Source organism: Neopsephotus bourkii, unplaced genomic scaffold, assembly GCF_033783945.1.
Source record: "Neopsephotus bourkii isolate Nb327-2 ecotype Australia unplaced genomic scaffold, CSIRO-AGI_Nbou_v1 NB_234, whole genome shotgun sequence".
Classification (NCBI taxonomy): Eukaryota; Metazoa; Chordata; class Aves; order Psittaciformes; family Psittacidae; genus Neopsephotus; species Neopsephotus bourkii.
The window spans coordinates 10,740,920-10,761,608 of record NW_026900744.1 but is presented as its reverse complement, the minus strand read 5'-3'; the positions used below and the strand labels follow the sequence as shown (position 1 = coordinate 10,761,608).

The 20,689-nt window shown below is 43.6% G+C and overlaps 1 protein-coding gene across 2 annotated transcripts; it reads left to right on the top strand.

Annotated features, from left to right (window-relative positions):
* Positions 1 to 1,533: 1,533 nt before the first annotated feature.
* Positions 1,534 to 19,237, top strand: LPAR3 (lysophosphatidic acid receptor 3). Of its 2 annotated transcripts, none has more exons than XM_061345220.1 (4): positions 1,534 to 1,560; positions 6,918 to 7,450; positions 10,146 to 10,903; positions 18,171 to 19,237. In XM_061345220.1, exons 3-4 carry the CDS (start codon positions 10,168 to 10,170, stop codon positions 18,518 to 18,520), a joined length of 1,086 nt encoding a protein of 361 aa, XP_061201204.1. In that variant the 5' UTR covers positions 1,534 to 1,560; positions 6,918 to 7,450; positions 10,146 to 10,167; the 3' UTR covers positions 18,521 to 19,237. The 2 variants fall into 2 exon arrangements, with proteins under 2 accessions (XP_061201204.1, XP_061201203.1); XM_061345219.1 differs by lacking the exon at positions 1,534 to 1,560 and adding an exon at positions 1,797 to 1,918.
* The last annotated feature ends 1,452 nt before the right edge of the window (positions 19,238 to 20,689 follow it).

Sequence of the window (20,689 nt, the reverse complement as noted above, 5' to 3'; positions counted from 1 at the left end):
GGGAAAGTATTGTCAACCAAAGGAATATAGAAAATACTTAGAATTCTCACTGATTTTAGGAGTTAATTTCTATAATTGTATCATAAAGCCTTCTTGACTGTTATTGATTTTTAAATTACTTTTTATCATATGAGCTGCTTGCTAGCTGGATTCCCGCTTTGGCCCTACCATGTTAGAGCAGGTCATTAACGTATTACAGAAACCAATTTGTGTCTTCACCATCTGTCTATGGTAGGCTTTTTTTCTCTTAGAAAAAAGATAAGAGCTAGTTGCTGGAGCTTTTGATTGGCTCTGTGTTCCATAGAGGTTAAATTTAACAGGAAATCTGACATGTGTTGACTCTTCATTCTGTGCATTAATGCAGACTGGAATACAATAGGTGGTCCCACTCCAGCTGCTAAGGAAGTGATGCACAGTAGTGGAAGCAGAACTGGAGCATAAGGTTTTGCAAAGTGTTCTGAAAGATAAGCTGTTTGGTTGCCATGTTCCCTGGGAATAACAAGCTTTTGCTAATTGCTCATAGAAGTTTAAAAAGGAGGACAGAAGTGGATGGAAAGGCAGTGATGAAGTTACATTAGAAACAAGCAGAAGGAGGAGAAGAAAGCTTCCCGAGCCATCTGTAAAGTGAGCATTCAAGTGAGGGGGACAGAGTGGTGAAGAGTTTGGGTTCCTTTCTGGGGGGGGACAACTTCCATTTATGGATAAACCGGCAAAAAGCTGCTGGCATGGAGGCTTGTTTAGCATTTCATGTATAATGTTCATGTGCAAGGCTCCACCTAGTTTTTAACACTGTGTCTCTGTTTCATGCTGTAATCATTACCAGGATTTCTGAGAAGTGGAGGAGAGATTTTCTGCTGAGATTTTCTTTTGCCAGTTCTCCAGCTCTTAGCAGACCTGTGAGTACCTCTGTACTCCTTGGGTATATGCCTGGTCTCAGTAAATGGTTCTGGTAGGTAGCAATGGGTCAGATCCATCTGATCATGATCTTTAGCTAAATTTGATTGTGTACCATCTCCTACATTGGAGTTCAGCTTGTCTTTCACAGCAGAGCTGTGTGTGATTGGTCCTGCCCTTTGGAGATGACACAAGCCTCAATGTTTCTGTATCAGCATTGGGTGTGAGGTGGTTCTTAGTGCAAAAAAATCAAACATGTTTGAAAGAACAGCTGCCTGTGGTGCTGGAAGGAAGTGGCACACGTACCTGTCTGTGCTGTCCTGATCTACTCATGGAAGTTATTGCTGGTTTATTTGGGTTTTGCTTACCAAAGTGTGACTTGTGGACCTTCGAACAGGCTTTTTAGGCAGTACAGTCCTTCAGACTCGCATAGCTCTAGGTGCTCCAGGGTCCTGTGTGCTGTGCCTTTTCTCTGCCCGCATCGGAAGCTCCAAACCTTGGTACCAGGGAGCAGGCAAACGCACCCAACCAATTTGTCCCGCTGGCGTCGGCGCAGGTGCCGAGGCCGGGGCCGGGCAGCGCCGGGCGGGTTAACGCGGAGCGGGGCGGGGAGCGGCGGACGGGCGGGCCCGAGCGGCGGCAGCGGCGGCGCTCCGGAGGCTGCTGGTGAGTGGGGCCGCGGGGGAAGGGGGAGAAGGGGGACGGGGCAGAGCCCCCGGCACCGGGAGCAGGGTGGGGGCCGTCACGTCCAGGGCCGGCGGTGGGAGCACCTCTGCTGCGGGCGCGGTGAAAGCGGTGGCCGAGTTACTGTGCTGCCGGCAGCCCGGAGAGCGAAACTTCCTGCAGCTCTGGTAAACTGCCGCTCTCCCCAGGGTCCCCCCCGGCAGCAGCTGCCCGGTGACGGTGAGCAGGAAGGCGAGGGGCTGGCTCCCGGTCCCGGCCCTGCGGTGCCGCAGCCCTGGGCAGTGCAGGTGCTGCAGCTCCGCACCTTGTGCGCCTCTCCGTGTGCTTAAATATATGCAAGGTATGGATATTGCCTACATGTACTCATGTGAGCGTCTGTACGCTTCAAGGTTAGTTAGCACACCTCTGGATTTGTGTGTCGTGTCTTGCCGAGGCGCCGGCAGGGAGCTTACACCGCGTGGTGCGTGGCACAGATTCTTTATGAAGTTTTCTGTAAGGTCTCGTCTTAATCTGTGCAATACATGGACAAGTACAACGACATATTTTTGCGTTATATCTGCTGATTAGTTTTTTTTAAAGAAAAAAAAAAAAAAGGCGAGGGGGGAGAGAGAGTAATGCGTGTGTTTCCAGAAGCTGTGTGGGTAGATCTGTTCTCCCTTCTGTAATGTAATTCTAGAAAGACATTTCTTGTTACAGGTTGGTAAGGTGCTTTGCTGTAGTTTTGTTCTTTATGCTCTGCATAGTGTGTAGTTTTATGCATGGTCTTTTGTGCTTATGGTCTTCTAAGAGGTGTAGTAGAAAGCACAACTCAAATCCAGCCATATGATAAAAATCTGATTTTGTCAAATTTATCTGGGTGCTGAAAATGAAGTGAAATTAAAAAATGTGTACAAACAGTAAAGCAGCAGCTTTTATTGGCATGTAAAGCTGAAAGATGCATTTGACTTTTTGCAGCATGCTAGACTATAGTTTCAGACAAGTTGGGTTGATTGTATCCTTATCCTACTGTCTTATTGTGAGCTTTGACAAATATCCTTCAGCATAGTCTTTATGCTATCAGATAATAATTTCTGATGTGTAGGTTTTGACATCATAGAATCTATTCCTCTTGGGTATTAGTCTTAAAGATTTGTATGTCTGGCTTCTACTTTTAATCAGTTTCACTTCCATGGCTTTCTCAGAGGCCATTATTTCTACCAGTTCCACTGAAATGTTTGCTTGCAAACCAGGGCCCTGAATCTGTTTAACAGATCAGATACAGTCAGGTGGCTTGTTTTAATCGACAGTGGTGTGATTCAGGTCCTCATCAGGTATGTGCTGAAAATAAACAATAGCAGTTCCCTTTGGTTGTGACTGCTGAAACAGTCTGTTTGCATTCTATAGGTCTTGTGAAAGAAATCTCTTTTGTTGAATTGTAAAATGGAGCTGATAGCGATCAATGAACAGACCTGGAAGTTCTGCAGAGATGGAAAGCTTGGTTTAGAAGCAGAGCAGGTACTTTCTTCTAGGCATATTTCACAATGTACAGGCTGTTTGAATGGCTTTTAAATACTTTAAATGGTGTGTCTGTTTCCGCATCATAGGATGACCTACCAGCTCCTTCCAGAACCACACTTGAGGAGACTAAATGAAAGCTTTGCAGTAAAGTTTTTAGTTTGAACTCCATATATAGATTTAGTAAACCGTAATTTGAGAAAGTCTTAAATTACCGAAGTCTGAAGTCTAAACTTGTGGTAACTAGTGACTTACTTTAATATGTCTCTAGCAGCTTTCTGCAAGGGATCCGAGCTTTAAAAAGCAATTTAGTGTGGTAAAGCAGCTTTAAACTGATGGGATTTCAGGAGCTGGCACATGAACTATGTAATACTTTGATGTAGGTGCTCCTATATCTCTGTGCTGCACGGTTCCACTGCCCGTGCCAGCTGCAGCAGCTCGCAGAGGAGCAGACCTGTCGCATACATGCACAGGGTGACACTTTGTGCCCCATGGTGGTTTTTTTCTTTTAAGCCTGTTATCAGTCTGTGTGCCCAGAGTGCTGTGGGCCGTGGCTGGCGGTGCTGCTTCCTCTCTCTGCAACTTAAATGTTTAGTCTTGAGGTTCTACGGTTTTGGTAGGTTTAACACTTAAGAATCTTTATTTGGACCATATAGCCTTGGTGTTTTACACGGGATATATTGGTTAAACAATAAAACCCTAAATGTTTCTGCCACCAGTATGTACATGTTGCCAAAGAATCATCTTGATCCCCTTCATTCCACTCCCTTCCCTTTCCAGTCCAAAAGATGCTGCCATTAAAATAGGCTATTACACTTGGAGTGGAAATAACTGTCATGCTCTGCTCATCTTAATCTAAAAGGTATTGAAGATCAAGATAATGCGATAATGCTGCTTGCGGGTGCTTGATTTGGGTTCAGCCAGTTACGTGAAATTGGGAATATTGAAGAAACAAAATATAGCCAAACACAACCAGAAGCAGATTCTGTTGTTAATAATCCAGTTCTCTGGACTAAAAACTTACTCACTGAGCCTTAGATTTCTTTTTTAAATGCAACCTTTTTCCAGTCTGTAAAGCTGAATGTAAACAATGGCTTTTAAGAAGTATATTCTCAGTTCCTTAAAGACGAGCATGCAGCGTGTGGTTCCAAGCACAGGCAGTGCCCACAGAGTTTCTTTACACAAAATGTAAATCAGTTGCTTCTGAGATAATCTGTCTCTGTAAAACCTGCCAAGTGACTGTCAGCTTCCTTTGCATCCTCTGACAGTACCAAATGAAAAAAACCCCAACCCTTTGCTTTAGACTGAGATATTTGGGCATAACTTAGTTCTTTGTGTGCCACCTTTCAGTTTGTTTTTCTAAATTGATGTTTTTGCTTATAATATCAATTAACTATTAAAGACAATTAAAAGCAAACCAGAATAGCTACCTCACAGAAGTCCTTCTTACAGTTACATATTAACATTTTTGGCCTCTGCTGTATTACACACCCTTTTCTGCACTGGTATTTCTGTCTAAGCTGAGGTAACCTGAATGGGTTTCTTGGGTTACTGTGCAATCATTTGGCTGTGTTTTCCTCCGTGGCCATACATGTATGCAGGGTGTGGAGGGGGACAAGGGACCAATTGCCTTTCTGAACTGGTATTACTTGTATGTATAGCTTGGCTGCCTGGTGTTCTGGCTTCCTACTGCTGCCTCCACCTTCCTCATGGGAATGAGCTGAGAGAGAGGTTTTCAGTAACAAGAAAAAGAGAAGCAGCACCATATTGTATCCTGAACAGCAGGAAGGGCCAGAGGGAGTTCATGACTGCCTATGGCACAGGCTTCAGGAGCAGGAGTGCTGCAGTGGGGAGCCCTTGCCAGGGTATGTATAGCCTGCCAGTCTCCAGATGCTCCTTTTGTGGTGCTTTACCAGGGCTGACTGCTGCTTGTAGAAGTCTAAAACACCTAAACAATTGTAGAAAGGCAATTGCTGTGGCTTAATATTTCTCTGCAGTAATGGTTTGAATGCAAGGAGAGTCTTTCTTCTTGCCTCTTTGCTCTGCCACCAATGCCTGTGATAAGTCAGTACGATAAACTCTGCTTTCTGAAGAGTAACTTTTGTAATAAGTTTCAAAATATCTTGGAAATCTGTATTTGATACCTCATTTCTTGTAATGGGCAAGGAGAGGCAGGGAGATGAAGTGCAGCAGCCTGCCCACTTTATAGGATGTGCCTAGGCACAGCTTGCTCCTCTGTGCCATGCCATGGTCCTGCCTGAAGTGTACTGGCTTCACTGTTTGTCCTCCTGTTCTGGAGTGTATTATTTTGGATGCTGAACCATGCCAAATTCTGCACAGAAATCCCTGTGCCAGCTGAGGGGGACCAGCACTAACCCAGGCTGGGGTTCTGCCTCGCAAACTTTCCCATGCTAACCTTCAGTCCTGCTATAGGACTTCACTGCTGTAGTCTGTAGGTTCAGTCCTGCTCCATGGACCTCCCAGTCCAGCTGCAAATATGCCTTGAATCCTCTCAAGGTAGCTGACTGTGCCAGCCCAGGCTTGTTGCATTTTACAGGAGCAAGGTAGAAGCTGTCAAAGTCCCCCAAATTGATGCCAACCCTTCAATAAACTTGTGGCCAATGTACTGAAACAGCTTAGGTTTTAATGGACAGGAAAGAGGCAGAAAACCAGCGTGGTGTGACATGAATCACATTATGGCTTGCAGGTTAAACTTGGTTATAACCTTCTCATTAAAACACTGAGTTTTTCCTTCAGAGATGTCTGCATTAATAACAAGTGACTCAGCTTCAGCTGATTTACAGGCTGAATTTTATTTTGAATCAAAGTGACTTAAGTGATTTTAATCACTGTTTGAATTGAGCAGAAGCAGTGATTTAAATAACATACTAAAAATCTGTATATTGAAATTTAATAACTTGAGGCAAACTAATTTCTAATTGAATAACTATTAAAGTATATTAGTTCGCAATGTCCAAAACATTATCTAGGTGATGTTTTATTTCACTAACTCTTTATTTCGGTAGCTAGTGTAATATATTCCTGTCTACCCATGCAGATTCTTGACTTTTATTTCAAGAGTGGTGTAAAATATATTCTGACTTGATACAAGTTGCACTTACAAATAGGAATTTAAAATCAACTCAAATGTACAAGCTGTCTTTGAGACAAACAGAGCTCCAGATATGCTGGATCGGAAAGGATTCTTAATGTATGCTTTTGCATTTGAAAGCAGTTTAATTGAACTGAATCCACTGAGTTCTTTTGAACAGATGTTTTATGTTTACTCAGAGTTGTAGAGGAAAACACACTCTGCAGGCCGTCAGTTTCTGATCTTTGTAGCCACTGTCGGCTGAACTGAAGTAATTATTGTATTGAAATAAAACCTTTTTGACAAGGGTGTGTTTTTGGCAGTTGCAAAGCTTTGACGTTTTTGCTTGCAAGTGACTTGTGGCAAGCTAATACCTCAGCCCATCTGTAGCATATGTAATATGTGGTTACTGCTGTCAAGTTTTTGGTGATCTGTATGAAGGGGTATAAAATACTGAGTGGCATAGAAGAGGTGAATGTGTGTTGTTTGCTCTTTCCCATAAAAAACAAGAAGTCTGGAGCTCATTGAGTGCCACTTTCAAAGCAGAAGAGGGCAATTCTTCATGAAGTGAGTAGCAGAAGTTGGGAGCTCTCTGGTGCAGACTCCAGACGACTGTCTGAGTTTGGGCTGACCTGTTTTCTACTATTTGTTTCTATTTTTTAAATTTTCAACAATATTTTACCTGAATCTTCAAATTCATATGTACTTAAATCTGAAATATGTAATACTGAAGGGTGTGTTTTTTCTTTTTAAGTTTAAACCTACCCTGATTAAGAAAAACATCTCTGATTTGGATACAGAGGAGAAGACCTGGATACCAAAGTCTGCAATGTACTGAACTGTGACATGCTAGGAGATATGGCACACCCTGTCATACATCTCTTGTACCTGATGTGGACTGGGGCAGGACCGCTGAGGATCCAGCTGCACAGTGCTATCACAGCTGCACAGCTCCCCTGAGGCCAGGCTGGTTCTGCTGGGAGGACTTGAAATAAAATGAAGGTGTGAAATAAACCACTGTCTGGAAGGACCCTGCTGTGACAAGTGCTTTTTGTACATAAGCTGGTACAGCCAGCCAAGTGCTACATCTCTGCTCTGAAGGACTGGGATGCAAACTAGCTCCACTTCAGCTACTACTCTGGTGCAGCTTCCATTTGGACATCTCCAAAGTCTGCCCTTTGACCCGGAGACCTCAGCTGGATGCTTTTCTACTCCCTCCCATCTTACCTCAACACCTCAAGACACCACTTTCAAAACTGGTTGCTATTTGAGCTCTGCTGTGTGACAGTGAGTGTTTGATTATTTTGGTGGAGCATTAGATGTGATTTATTTTGACAACCCCCCCTTTTCTGGGTAGTACTGAAAATGAGGGTGGAATCAATAAGATGAAGCATTTAGATTAGGTTCATAGTTGATATTTTGTATATTTTTTTAAGCTTGCTTTCCAGATGAGATGCGAAAAGTATCTGCAGATTTCTTTCTTCTCCTGTCACCGCAAATAAGAGCGATTCATCTGTTGAGATGATTACACAGTAACATGCAGTATGTTCAGAAAACTTTCCCTGTAATTTTCACATATTCTACACTCCCCTCCCCTGCCATTCTTGCCCAAAACGCTGCTTCTATTTGCAGGCATTTGGGCTGCTCTGTACAAGCTTCATGTCAAGCTCAGCAAGTCCTTTACTGCCTTGGTGGGTAGGAGCAGAGCCATCTTGGTTGGCAGGGTTCCCAGCACTCTGCTGCTTGAGCTGTTTTCTGTAGCTCCTCGTGGAACTCTGGTCGCTTATGGACTTGAGTACTTCCTAGGTGAGGATGGGGAATGTATCAGCTGCCCAACTCTGCTGCCACGAACAGGAAGCTGTAGGCATTGAATTCAGATTGACTCCTTACGGTGGACCTGAGCTGCTAAGGCTTTCTTTTATTTGTATTTGAAGGGCTGATTTACTTGTTTCCTTCTGCTTCTTGTCCTTTAGTAATTGCCCTTAGTTTTATGTATTCGAATTCGATTTTTTTTTTTTAATTATACATTCTTTTATAAAAGTGGCTGCCTAGGTTCTTGACGGTAATAAAATGGACAACAATGTCAAGTGATCTGATTTCATGGTGACTGCTTGATGTAGGGTGGGAAATGGGAGCCAAGGCAGTAGCTCAGAAAATAAAAAATATTAAAAACAAATCAAAAAACCAAAGCAACCCCCCCAACCCAAGACTGCTGAAAGAATTAATCACAGAATAGTGCAGGTTGATTTCAAATCGGGTAATACAAATACTGCATGAGAGAAATGGCACAAGTATCTTAACTTAAATGGCAGAAGATGAACCTTTTAACCTTAAAACTCAGAAGGAACCTTTTAATATAAATGTGGCTTGTTTGGCCAGCCTGCTGGGGATTGCTTAATTTGCTTCCCAGTCCCTGGGGAGATGAGATATAGCTGTTAGGCAACCACAGGGTAATAACAGACAAAGTGAACCTGATCTTTATCTGTGATCAATTTTAGCTGTAGATGAAAAGCTTATTCTTTTTTGTATCTCTCTGCCTGTAACCGCTTCGAGGTGTGGGGTTTTATTATTTTGTTGTTTTTTTCTTTTCAGCCCCACTCAGTCTGTCACTGGCACCTATGACAGCCTGGGGCTCACAAGGAGCTTTACAAAGGTTATTAACCCCGCTGCCTCTCCTGCAGCTTTGAATCCTGGTACTTCCTCTTCTCTGTCCGTAGTCAGGTATCGGTCTGCCACTCTGTATAATACCTAATGTGATTAGAATCTTGTGCTATGGTTGGATTCCTAAGTTTTGCTAAATCTATTAATGAATATATCATATCTATTAATAATGTCATTGTTGACCCCCTTATTCAGATACTGACAGCAAATGTGAGCTCCAGTGTTGATCAGACACAAACTTTCCCTACCAGGCAGGAGACCCTGCATGGGATCTGGTCACCATGAGTAATTGCTGTCAGACCTGCCTGTGTAAATTAATTCAAGTTAGTTTGATTCATACTAAAGGCAGTGAAATTGCCAAGGCAGCTGCCATTGACCTCACCGGAGTAGCTGAAGTGTGATGTAATCTGGAACACAGACTCCCATTCCATCATCATTAATAGCCCTGTGTGCAAAATAGTGCTGAGTGGGTATAAGAAAAAAGCCAGTATTACTGCTGTTGCTGGGGCTTGCTTTATCCTGTGGTTGGATAGGGAGCCGTGTTTTGGTTTTGAAGATAATTGGGCTATGTGGTGCTCACAGGGCTCTGGGATGACAGCTCAATAAAAGAATCCCTGGCTTTAAAATAGTCAAATATGTAGAATGTTTTTCCTTTTCATCACGCTTAAATCCTGTAGTAGCAAGTAACAGGCATATGCTCAGAATATATATGCCTGTAGCAATTTATATTCCTATATTTTTACATTATTAGTTTATAATTAAAAAAAAAAAATTGGGTTTGTGTTTTTTGGTTGGTTTTTTTCCCCCCAATATTAGGCCTTTTATTGCTTAGTCAGTAAAATGGAAAAGTTATGTTTTATGCTTCCTTGTCCTGACTGGGTACATTGAGAAATGGAAATAACGATGGGGCTGTGGCTGAGACATAGGATTTCATGGCAAGAATGGCTTGGCTGTTGCTCAGATTTTCTTTGTGACCTTCAGACAGTCACTTCTAACTCTTTTAACTTCCACTTTGTTGCCTAGACACTATGGCTACTAGTGCAAAGGGACTGTGTTGGGGTTTTGTAAGCAGGTAAGTCTCATAAAAGTTCCTCATCATCCAAGCATCATGTGCTGAGTCCTCCAGGGGACAGAATATCACCTTCTGCATTAACTGTGTAAAACATGAATGTTTACCTAAAGTCTCCAAATACATTCCCTCTCATGTCCATGTTCTATCTCCTTTTCCCTCAAAAAAACCCACCCTGTTAGGTATGGTGACTGAAGCAATAGCTGGGGTTTTCTTAATCCCTCTTTCTTTTTTCCCTTCCACTCTTCCCAGGATGCAGGGGCTTTAATCCAGGATGAATGAATGCTACTATGATAAGCGCATGGACTTTTTCTATAACAAGACAAACACAGACACGGTAGATGAGTGGACGGGGCCACAGCTTATTGTTGTTCTGTGTTTTGGGACGTTTTTCTGCCTCTTCATTTTCATTTCAAATTCATTGGTCATAGCAGCTGTGGTCAAGAACAAGAGGTTTCATTTTCCCTTTTACTATCTTCTGGCCAACTTAGCTGCTGCAGACTTTTTTGCTGGAATTGCCTATGTCTTCTTGATGTTCAACACTGGCCCAGTGTCTAAGACATTAACTGTTAACCGCTGGTTTTTGCGTCAGGGTCTTCTGGACACCAGCCTGACAGCTTCCCTGGTGAATCTGCTCGTCATAGCTGTTGAGCGGCACATGTCGATAATGCGGATGAAGATCCACAGCAATCTTACGAAGAAGAGAGTCACCTTTTTAATTATATCTATTTGGGCCATTGCTATTTTCATGGGTGCTGTTCCCACCCTGGGTTGGAACTGCCTCTGTGACATTACTGCCTGCTCATCCCTGGCACCTATTTATAGCAGAAGTTACTTGGTGTTCTGGAGTGTCTTAAACCTGGTTGTCTTCTTCATTATGGTGGTGGTTTACATAAGAATCTATATGTACGTCCAGAGGAAAACCAATGTCTTATCATCGCACACTAGTGGATCCATTAGCCGTAGGAGAACCCCTGTGAAGCTTATGAAGACTGTCATGACTCTCTTAGGTAAGAGACTACAACACACGATATGCAGGGGTGGCAGTGCCAATGAATGGGTTTGTGGGGTTTGTTTGTTTTGTTGTTTTGTTGGTTGAGGTTTCTTTAAGCATATTGTACTGCCCTCAAACAAAACCAAAAAAACCCTCATCAAACTTCTAAGTGCTGGAGGTATTTAGGCTTCTGTCTGCTTTAGATAATGAAACAACTGCTGCACCATGCAGAAATAAGTAGAAGACTAATCAATATGCAGAAGAAATGCGTCTCTGTTTCAGCTTGTTAAAAGCATAAATTGTCTACAGGTATGTTTGGGGAGGGGGGAAATACAAAATGATTTGGAGGAAGGCTTGTGAACATTCACAGCTATCCAGAAGAATGTTTCTGAAATAATGTTCTTGAATATCTGCCCAAGGTCATGAATCCTATGGCTGGATGTGGATAGTTTCCTCTGCACTTCTTCCTTTTAGAATCATAGAATAGTTAGGGTTGGAAAGGACCTTAAGATCATCAAGTTCCAGGCCCCCTGCCATGGGCAGGGACACCTCACACTAAACCATGTCACCCAAGGCCTCATCCAGCCTGGCCTTGAATGCTGCCAGGGATGGAGCATTCACAACCTCCCTGGGCAACCCATTCCAGTGCCTCACTGCCCTAACAGGAAAGAATGTCCTCCTTATATCTAATTTAAACTTCCCCTGTTTTAACCCATTACCCCTTGTCCTATCACTACAGTCCCTAATGAAGAGTCCCTCCCCAGCATCCCTATAGGCCCCTTTCAGATACTGGAAGGCTGCTATGAGGTCTCCATGCAGTCTTCTCCAGGCTGAACAGCCCCGACTTTCTCAGCCTGTCTTCATATGGGAGGTGCTCCATTCCCCTGATCATCCTCGTGACCCCCTCCTCTGGCCTTGTTCCAACAGTTCCATGTCCTTTTTATGTTGAGGACACCAGAACTGCACACAGTACTCCAAGTGAGGTCTCACGAAAGCAGAGTAAAGGGGCAGGATCACCTCCTTCGACCTGTTGGTCACGCTCCTTTTCATGGTGTGTCCTAAATGTACTAATCTCCCCTGAAACACATCCTCCCTGGGAAAAGGAGTTGATGCCTGGTGGGTCTGTGACTTTGACAGAGATTTGCTTTGCAAGGGGAAAATTTGTCTTCATTCTGTGAAGATTGCATGGGGCAAGATACTTTAAGGTGGTTATACATTTTGGCCTTGGATTTCTAGATCATAACACAAAATTTGACTTGTATTCTGCACTAGAGACACTGCTGATGTTTGGGCAGCTCAGATCACTGCATCAGTTGGTTGTGATGTAGCTGCTAGTTAAATCAGAGATGCATTAGGGAGGATGATTGATCATTGGAAGGGAGTACTAGCTGTAGAAGTCAGTTTTCCCCAGGGAGACTTGGATCTGCCTGAGGTGTTTTCTGGAAGCCAGGTTGGTGCAGCTCGCTGTGGATGGAACTGCGGGGACAGTGGGACACTTGTAAAGCTGGGCTCAGGTGGTAGGGAACTCTAAACCACAAATATGGCTTTACCGCTTTGACAACTGTTCAACGTGGTAGTACTAGAGAGGTCTGAGAGAAAAGTGTCACTTCATGGAGGCAGCAGTTGCCAGGGTAGGAAGCTGGCTAAGGACGCTTCCTTCCCCTTGCGGTCTATGGATGTTGCGCAGTCTGGTATCTGCTTCCCTTTCTTCTTACCCCCGCACCCCCCAAAATAACAGTGCTGTAGTACACAACACCTTTGTCTACCAAAGTGATGTTTTAAGATGCTTTAGAAGCTGAGATCAGTTAAATATTACAGTGTCTGACCTTGGAAAAGAACTTTACTTGGTTCAAGTAAATACAAGGTTCTCGCTTATGCTCCTGTGTCTTCTGAAGTTGGCTTGTCCACTGCCAGAGCCTTTCCCTTCTAAAGAGCTCCCCAGTACTCCTTTCCCCCCTTGATTTTATGGTACCTATAGAGAGACAAGATGGTGATTGTTCTTATCCCCCACCTTGACTTGCCAGGGCAAGATCTGATCTTCTGCCCTGCCTGAAGCTCTCATGCAGTGAAACTTAAACCAGGATCTGGAAGGAGAAAATTTCTGTAGAAAAGCTCTGAATTGCTCCAAATATGACCATGCCCTAATGTATAAGCGTTGGAGAGACTCTAGTTAACTGCTGCATTGGAAAGAGATAAAAAGTGCTTGAAAAAGCAGTTCTCTGAGCATTTCTATTAAAGGCAGAACTGCAGGCTGTTTTCTGGGAAGTCACATGGAAATAAATCATCATGCATAGCCTTGTCTAATTTATATGTATATTTATATAGTTTGGTTTTGAATAAGGTGAAGATGGAGGGTGTTAAGGGAATGCTGGAATAACACTGTTGGCTCTCGGTGCCACCCGTGCATGTTTGCAGGTCAGAGCAGCAGAGGTGTTCTGTGTGCTGGAGGACACCCAACTGCCTAGTGTGGTGGGAGTTGGAAGGACAGTGGTGGCTGCTCTTTGCTAATCCCTTGTGGTCCTTTAGCATGTGACAGATCTTCAGTGCTCACCATGGCCATGCTGCTGTGAGGAAATAAACCCCACTTTAAACTTCATTTTCAACTTAGTCTTTCTTTTATTAGGGAGAGGAGCCTTAGGACTATGGGTTGACTTAAAGGTCAGCATTACCTTTCTCTTACTCACAGAATATGGCTTTTCAGATGCTAGATTAAACTATAATTTGAGCAAGGCATTTAGTGATTTACTATGCTGGGCCAGACAAATTTAACTTAGAAAGCCTGAGTCCTACTTTAGAGATCATAATTTTGTATACTGTCAGTCAGAAACGACACCAAAAAAGAGCCTGCTTCCAAAGAAGTGGACTCAGTGCATGTGTTGCTGGGTGCAAGATCTATCTCAGATTCCTGTGTCAGGGAAAGCATATCTTGGCATGTTCCTTCATATCAGTTCTCCCAGTTTTGACTCTGAGAGGCTTTTTTATAAACATTTATTTCTAGGAATGAGAGTTTATTTTATGAAACAGGTTGAAATGTGCATTCATAGCCAAGTCATTCAAGCACACTCTGCAGAATGTATTAGAAACTGAACAGCACATTTTCTGGGCTTCCCTGTTATCAAAGAAGTTACCAAGTGACCAAATTGATTCTTCCAAAATTTTGCTTACGTGCACTGATGCAATAACCTCCAGCTGTATGCAACATGTAGATTTTGACCAAGGCAATTATTTCTAATGGCTTGTTCCAGAACATCTGAAAATGCTTTGGAATACATGCCTGATACGGTCTCAACTAAAAGCAATTCCAAGATACTCTGTTGTTGGATGAAGCACTATGGGAACCAGAGTTCCTGTTAATGTGCTCTGTTGGTTTCATGGGAGGTTCAGGACAAAATCCTGCTGGCACACTGCTCCTCCCGTCTGCCTCCACCTCCATTTGTGGGGAGCCTGGGCCTGTGTCTGGCTGCCCCTCCAGCAAAGCATGGCTGTCCTCTCTGGGTGTTCTCCTCCTGTGGTCCTGCACTTCAGAGTTGAGGGAATTTCAGTGTGACTTCGTGGATTCAAGGTGGCTTTTTGGCCTTGGATGACACCTTCCAGAGACTGGGACCCAGGTCCCTGCCATTTACCTTTTTCTACCATAACTCCTAAAATGGTCCATCACAGGATAGGAGCAAGGCTTTTTCCCTTTGGTGTGCTAAACCATAGGAGGTTATCTGATTGAAACTGGAAGGTAAGAAACCTAGCAAAGGGGGCTAAATCCTCTTAGGCTGACTTTGTGGCATAGTCCTAGCTAAGCCTGTGACTATAGCCTTGAAGAAGGGTGGCTGCAGGTGTGCGGGTACATGATTTTTCAGATGGTCTGTATATGGTAGCTCATCTGAATTTGGCAGTGAGATTCCTGCTGAAATAGCTGCTTTGGGGCGGATGATTTTCAGTTTCAGTGAATTTATAGTTTAATTGGTAACTTACTGTTTTAACTCGGGTGTGCATGTGGCAAAGGCAACTGGAAGCTACTGCACGCTTCTCAGCGTTGGCATGCTCAGGGACAGCTTTGATGTGTGGAGCTTTATGACATGGTGCTGTCAAAGCATCAGTAGTGCTTCCAGGTACGCAGGAATTCACTTTCAAGCAGAGGTAATGTAGCCTGCAAGAAAATACTATTTTAAATCTAATGGCAAATCCTTAGACTAACCTTGAGTCACTGTGGCACTTGATCTCCTGTAATCTGGTGGGAAGACTCAGAGCTGTTCTTCTGATCCATGTTGCAGCCAGGCTGTATTTCAAGTCACTTCTGTGAATTTTAGAGAGACACAGAAATTAAACTTTTCCTGGAGTGTTGCACTTTGTCAGGGACAGGAATTCCCATGGGATATAATGTCTGCAAACGAGAATCGCTGAAGGGCCAAGACAAAGATATGCATTTAGACTGAACCATGGTTCCCTCTGGAAGATCTGTTGTAAAAATAGCAAAATCCAAGCAAGGCTGTGAGTATGAACCATGCCTTGCTTTCATCTCTGCGGTGTTAAGAGGAGGGTGTGAATCGCTTGTGCTGTCTCCATGATGGAGTGAAAGCAACACCCCATGGAAGCATCAGCCAGTAACTTTGACACTGTCACTGCATTGCCTCCTGTCCTTATCTTCAGTCATGGGCTGGGGGAAATGTGCAGAGATTTGTCTGCAGGTGTCTTAACTTCACTTTTGTCACTGAAACCTTTTAGGGTTTAGATAGACAGGGATATATCCTAGGAGTTTGCAGACCAATCCCCCTGCAATCCTGGGGGTTTGTTTGAAGGGGAGATTTCTGTGCCTTTTGTTGTATGTGGCTTTGGGGTCTATTTCCTGCTGACTTCCATGAAAGCAGGGTTGGACCTTGCATGCTTTGTGGAACAAGTGGTCACAATGCTTCCAGTGCTTGCTCTGAGGAGCGTTTGTTACCATCTTAATTCCTGCATGGAGCTGGTGTGTTGGTGACGTTGCCAGTGACCCTTGGTGGCCAGCAAAAGCACCCTGTCCAAATACTTACCGAGACACTCAGCTATTGTTGTCTGGGTGGTCTGGTTCCAGGGCTTTGCTGGTGAACCCCAGGGCAATAAATTAGTACAGTGTTCTCTGCATTGTAGACTGTAAGAGAGAGTTGGTATCACAACTGCTTACTCAGCATACTGGAGCCAAACCAGTAATATAGAGACTGAGCAGAGAAAACAAGTGTTGTGGTAGAAGCTTGCAGCTCCTGATGCCAGCGGGCAATGGAGGAATGTTACTGATGTAACTCAGTATCTCAAAACTAACACCATGAAAGTAGTACTTAGCATCACAGAAATCTTGGTACAGCAGAGTAGAAAGTGCAGTTTCTGAAGGAGGTGGTCTCTTGCCTTTCTGTCCTGTAAAATATTGCCTGGAAAATAGTAAATAAGTAGGTTGAATTTTCTTTGGTCCCCAGGAGCACAGATTTGCAGCAAGATCTGTGGTACCTTGTCCCGGATACATTTTTCAGTAATCCTAATGCTTAATAAATCACATGAATTCAACTTTATATACCATTAAGGCTTGCCCATCAGAATGGCACAGACTCTATTAAACTCCTTGGTGGGGAGAAGTGTCCAGTGCTGCTGAAACCAGCCCATGTGCTGTGGAATCCTGACTCTGGTGCTGCCTGGGTCCCAGTGCTTGCCTGTACAATTCAGCTATGGGAAAACCAGCAGCTTTAAAAAGAGTGAGCTGGACTTGATTTCCCTACAAACATTGTTGAACAGATACCAACACTCCCAGGAGAGCTTTTTAGCATGTAGCTGCCATCATCCTTATTTGTTTGTCTATTTTTTCTAATCCCCAAAAAGGGGAAACTCTGCTGTTATAAATGATTGGAATTTCCTCAGTACGTTGTTCAAACTGTGACTGTTGTGCAGAGTTGTAATTTTCTATTTCTGTATGTCAGACAGCAATTGTGGCTTGTGCTAAGTTAGCATTATCATGCACATGGCTGCTCCTTCCTTGGGCTCGAGGCGAGGGCTGACAGGCTGTGGTGATGGGGAAGACAAGAGGGCAGATAGGGCAGCTCAGGGAACCCCCCAAGCTTGTGGCCAAGGGCTGCGCTTGGTTGCCATGTTCCCCCTCCCCACCCGTGCTGCCCATACCCCTGCCTTCATGGTGGGGATGTGCAGTAACATGGAGAGATGCAAATGCTATATTGAACTTTGTCCTAAACTAATCTTTTTATGATTTCTTCATGTTGTCTTCACTGTTAAGATCTCTCTCCCTTATTTCCTCTTTCTGGTGGAAATGGAGTGTGTTGTCCTACTTTGTGTTTCAGCTTTTATTATCACCATGTATCTCACTTCTTCCTCACAGGTGCTGTTATTGTTCCTACCCAGCTTTGAAATACAAGGAGAACTCTTGCTCCTGGGCTTTTCCTGCAGTTTCTTGCTACACTACAGAGTTTTCTTGTTCCCCATCACTACATTCTTACTTCTTCATCATTTTTTGTCTTTTTTCTTTTTTTTATTCTGTTCTTTGCTTCATTTCTTTGCCCTCACTTTTTACATCCTTTGATTCCTCTTTGCTAACTCATCTGGTTTCTTTGTCTCTTCATTCACAACTGGACTTATTTCCTGGATCCGAGTGGTTTTGTCTCAAGTCCCCCACACGCACAAGCCAGGAGGGAGTGGTGGAGAGAGGTGGGCTGGTGGCCTGACAGGCGCTGGCAGTGTGCTTGTGTGTCACATGCAATGGCATGTATCCTGTGGGGTTTCCACCCAGGATGTGTTTAAGTTATGATTCCTATTTTATGAATTGGGCATTGTGCCCATAGGTCTCAGAGTCAGCTGTAGCGTGACAGAAGACGTGTCCCTTCTTTGGGTCATATTGCGGTAGTGGTGGAAGTGAGCCACCTGGTATGTACACCTCCAGCATGCAAGAGGGATGGAGAGGAAGTCTGAGTTCAGAGTGCTAGTTCTCTGCTTGTTAATACTCCAGAGCTCTTGTTTATTTATCAGTGTGGAGAAATCACTGTTGTGATGACCTTTCCCCACTTGTGTTCAAGCTGATGCTGTCAGCAGCTGGATTCTTGCTCCCTGCAGCCTTCTGAGAGAGCTGCTCTGCCTTATACTCAGGGCTTGATGGAGAAATTGTATTAGATAGGATTTTGCTACTGTCATTAAAATTTTGTCCTCTCCTGGTTTTATAGTTTTCTGTAGAATTTTGATGAATCCAATAATCTTGTAAGAGGCAAAAAAATCCCAAACTCTTACCAGTTTAAAGTATTTTTTTTTTTCTCCTTTATTTCTAGGTGCCTTTGTTGTCTGCTGGACTCCTGGCCTGGTTGTCTTACTGCTGGATGGTCTGAACTGCACCTACTGTGGGATTCAGAATGTTAAGAGGTGGTTTCTTCTCCTAGCCCTCTTGAACTCTGTTATGAACCCAATAATTTATTCATATAAAGATGATGAAATGTGGGGTACCATGAAAAAGATGATTTGCTGCTCCTCTGAGGATAAGAGCCAGGACAGACGCTCTTCACGGATCCCCTCAGCAGTTCTCTGCAGGAGCATGGATACCTCGGGGCACTTCATTGAAGATGGCATTATTCAAGGGACAATTTGTGGAAAAGGAGATCTTGGTGACAAAGGAAACTCCTGAGCTATTCGAGAAACTGACTTGGCTGGAAAAGGAGAGGGGGAAGGGAGAGGTTTGTAAGAGATTGACTGGCAAAGCCAGTAAACAATATATCCACTTTGTTCCAGAGCCTAAACTCCAGTGTTAACAAAAGTTCTTATAAATAATTGCCTGATGGAAAAACACTTTGTAATGAAGAAAACTTTCTGTGCTGCCGTCTTTCTCCTTTTCTTCTTTTAAGTACACAAAATTGTTTTTTCGTATGAATGGAATAAATACACCTCAGAGACTTCTTTTGCATGGAAACAAAATGTAAGCCGCATAGCGAGGCCCTCCTTAAACTCCTACAGAGAGATTAAGCCTGCCTCACTGTGCAGGTTTAGCACTCATTCAGTATTTATGCATTAAACAGTTTCTGTGCTTCTTGAGGAGGATTGCAGGCTTGGTTGGTCAGAACTGACATTGTTGACCTGTTTTCTTGGTTGACAAAGTTCGTGAAATAGGCCATACTTACCTTCTCTCTTCCTCCTCCTTATCTTGTTTTCAGAATAGGCAGTTTGGTGGTTTATTAAAGCCATGCCAGAAACCTGGCTGTGATGAAAAGCCCAGACCAGTGTACATGAGCAAGTCTGACTGTGGATTGTCAGAATCAGTACAAGAAGCACAAAAGCCATTATTACTTCCACAGTGGAGTGAATGCTCAAGGAGATACATTGCACTCTTTGCTGCTATTGCCTAGGCAGACATTGTGGGTAGATTAACAGGACAGTATAGCTGTGTTCATTATGCTCATTCCTTACTTCACCTGATAACATCAAATGGGTGTGCTCACTCCTCTTTAACTGCTATGCCACTGAAAGAAATGAAATCCAAGCTCTGTTTTAAGAGGGTGAACTTTTAAAGGAAGTTTAAATATACATGTATACAGGTTCAATAAAGCCATTTAAAATAGAAAGTAATTTACAGGAAAAAAACCTGAAACCAACCAAAATCACTACAGAAGTACAGTACGCATTGACTGTCTGATCTTGTCTGGGCCACATTTAACCTCTGATTTGCAAACAGGATACTTGAGGAAGAGGCCATGAAACAGAAGGGCTTTCAGCATTATGACTAATCAAGTCTAGTGTTGATGCAGCCACAGCCCAAAGTGTTGAAGTTTTGGCTAACAAACTGTGCTCTAATGGAGGATCCAGCAATTCGGAGCTCGAGTCAAGTTTTTTAATTTAACTTCAAAATGAAAAATTCAAATGCAGATTTCTCAGTCTTGCAATAACCTGGCTCCTGCGGGCTTGTTTCAGCAGCAGTGAGCCCCCTGCTACCTGTCTTAAGTCTCCTTGGAACTGTCTGTCCTATGTCCTAGAGAAAGTCTGATCCCCGGTATTCAAGTAAGTGATTGCAACCAGTGGTTATGTTGGGAAGTTTTGACCACTGGCAATTGCCAGAGAACACCACCGAGAGCATATTCTATGAGGCTGAAAGATGACTGGCTGTGGCACAGGGAAATTCCTCCTTTGGTACAACTTCCGTGTTGGATTGCATTGGTCAAAGCAGAACCAACACTTGGCTCAAAGGCCAAGTTGCAGTTTTGTAGAATGCACTGTGGGATTTCACAGCAGGCCTTAGCTTACAAACACATGAAGCCCCTCTTCAGAGAGCTCTCCTGTAGCACAAGTTGCCATGTAGGCATATGGCCTAAAATTCAAGGTGAATGCTGTATTTGACTAATGCTGAAAAGGTTTATACATGTTTTTTTGCTATTACAATGCAAATACTACTTCACTGCAAATACGACTTCATTTGGTGTTTTGAGAAGTACATAAAGTGGTGCTTTCTAGAACTGGTGCTGTGGTGGGTTGACCCTGGTTGGATACCAGGTGCCCAGTAAAGCTGCTCTATTGCTCCCTCCCTCAGCTGGACAGGGGCAAGAAAATAAAATACAAGGCTTGTTGGTGAAGATAAGGATGGGGAGAGATCACTCACTAGCACCATCACAGGCAAAGCAGACTCAACTTGGGGAAAAATGAGTTTAATTTATGACCAATTAGAGTAGGAAAAACACTTTCCCTTCTTCTTGGCCTTAATGTTATTCCTGATTTTCTCTATCTCCTCCCCCAGTGTGGAGCAGGGGCACGGGGAAGGGGGGTTGCTGTCACTTCATCCGGTTGTCTCTGCCACTTCCTCCTCCTCGGG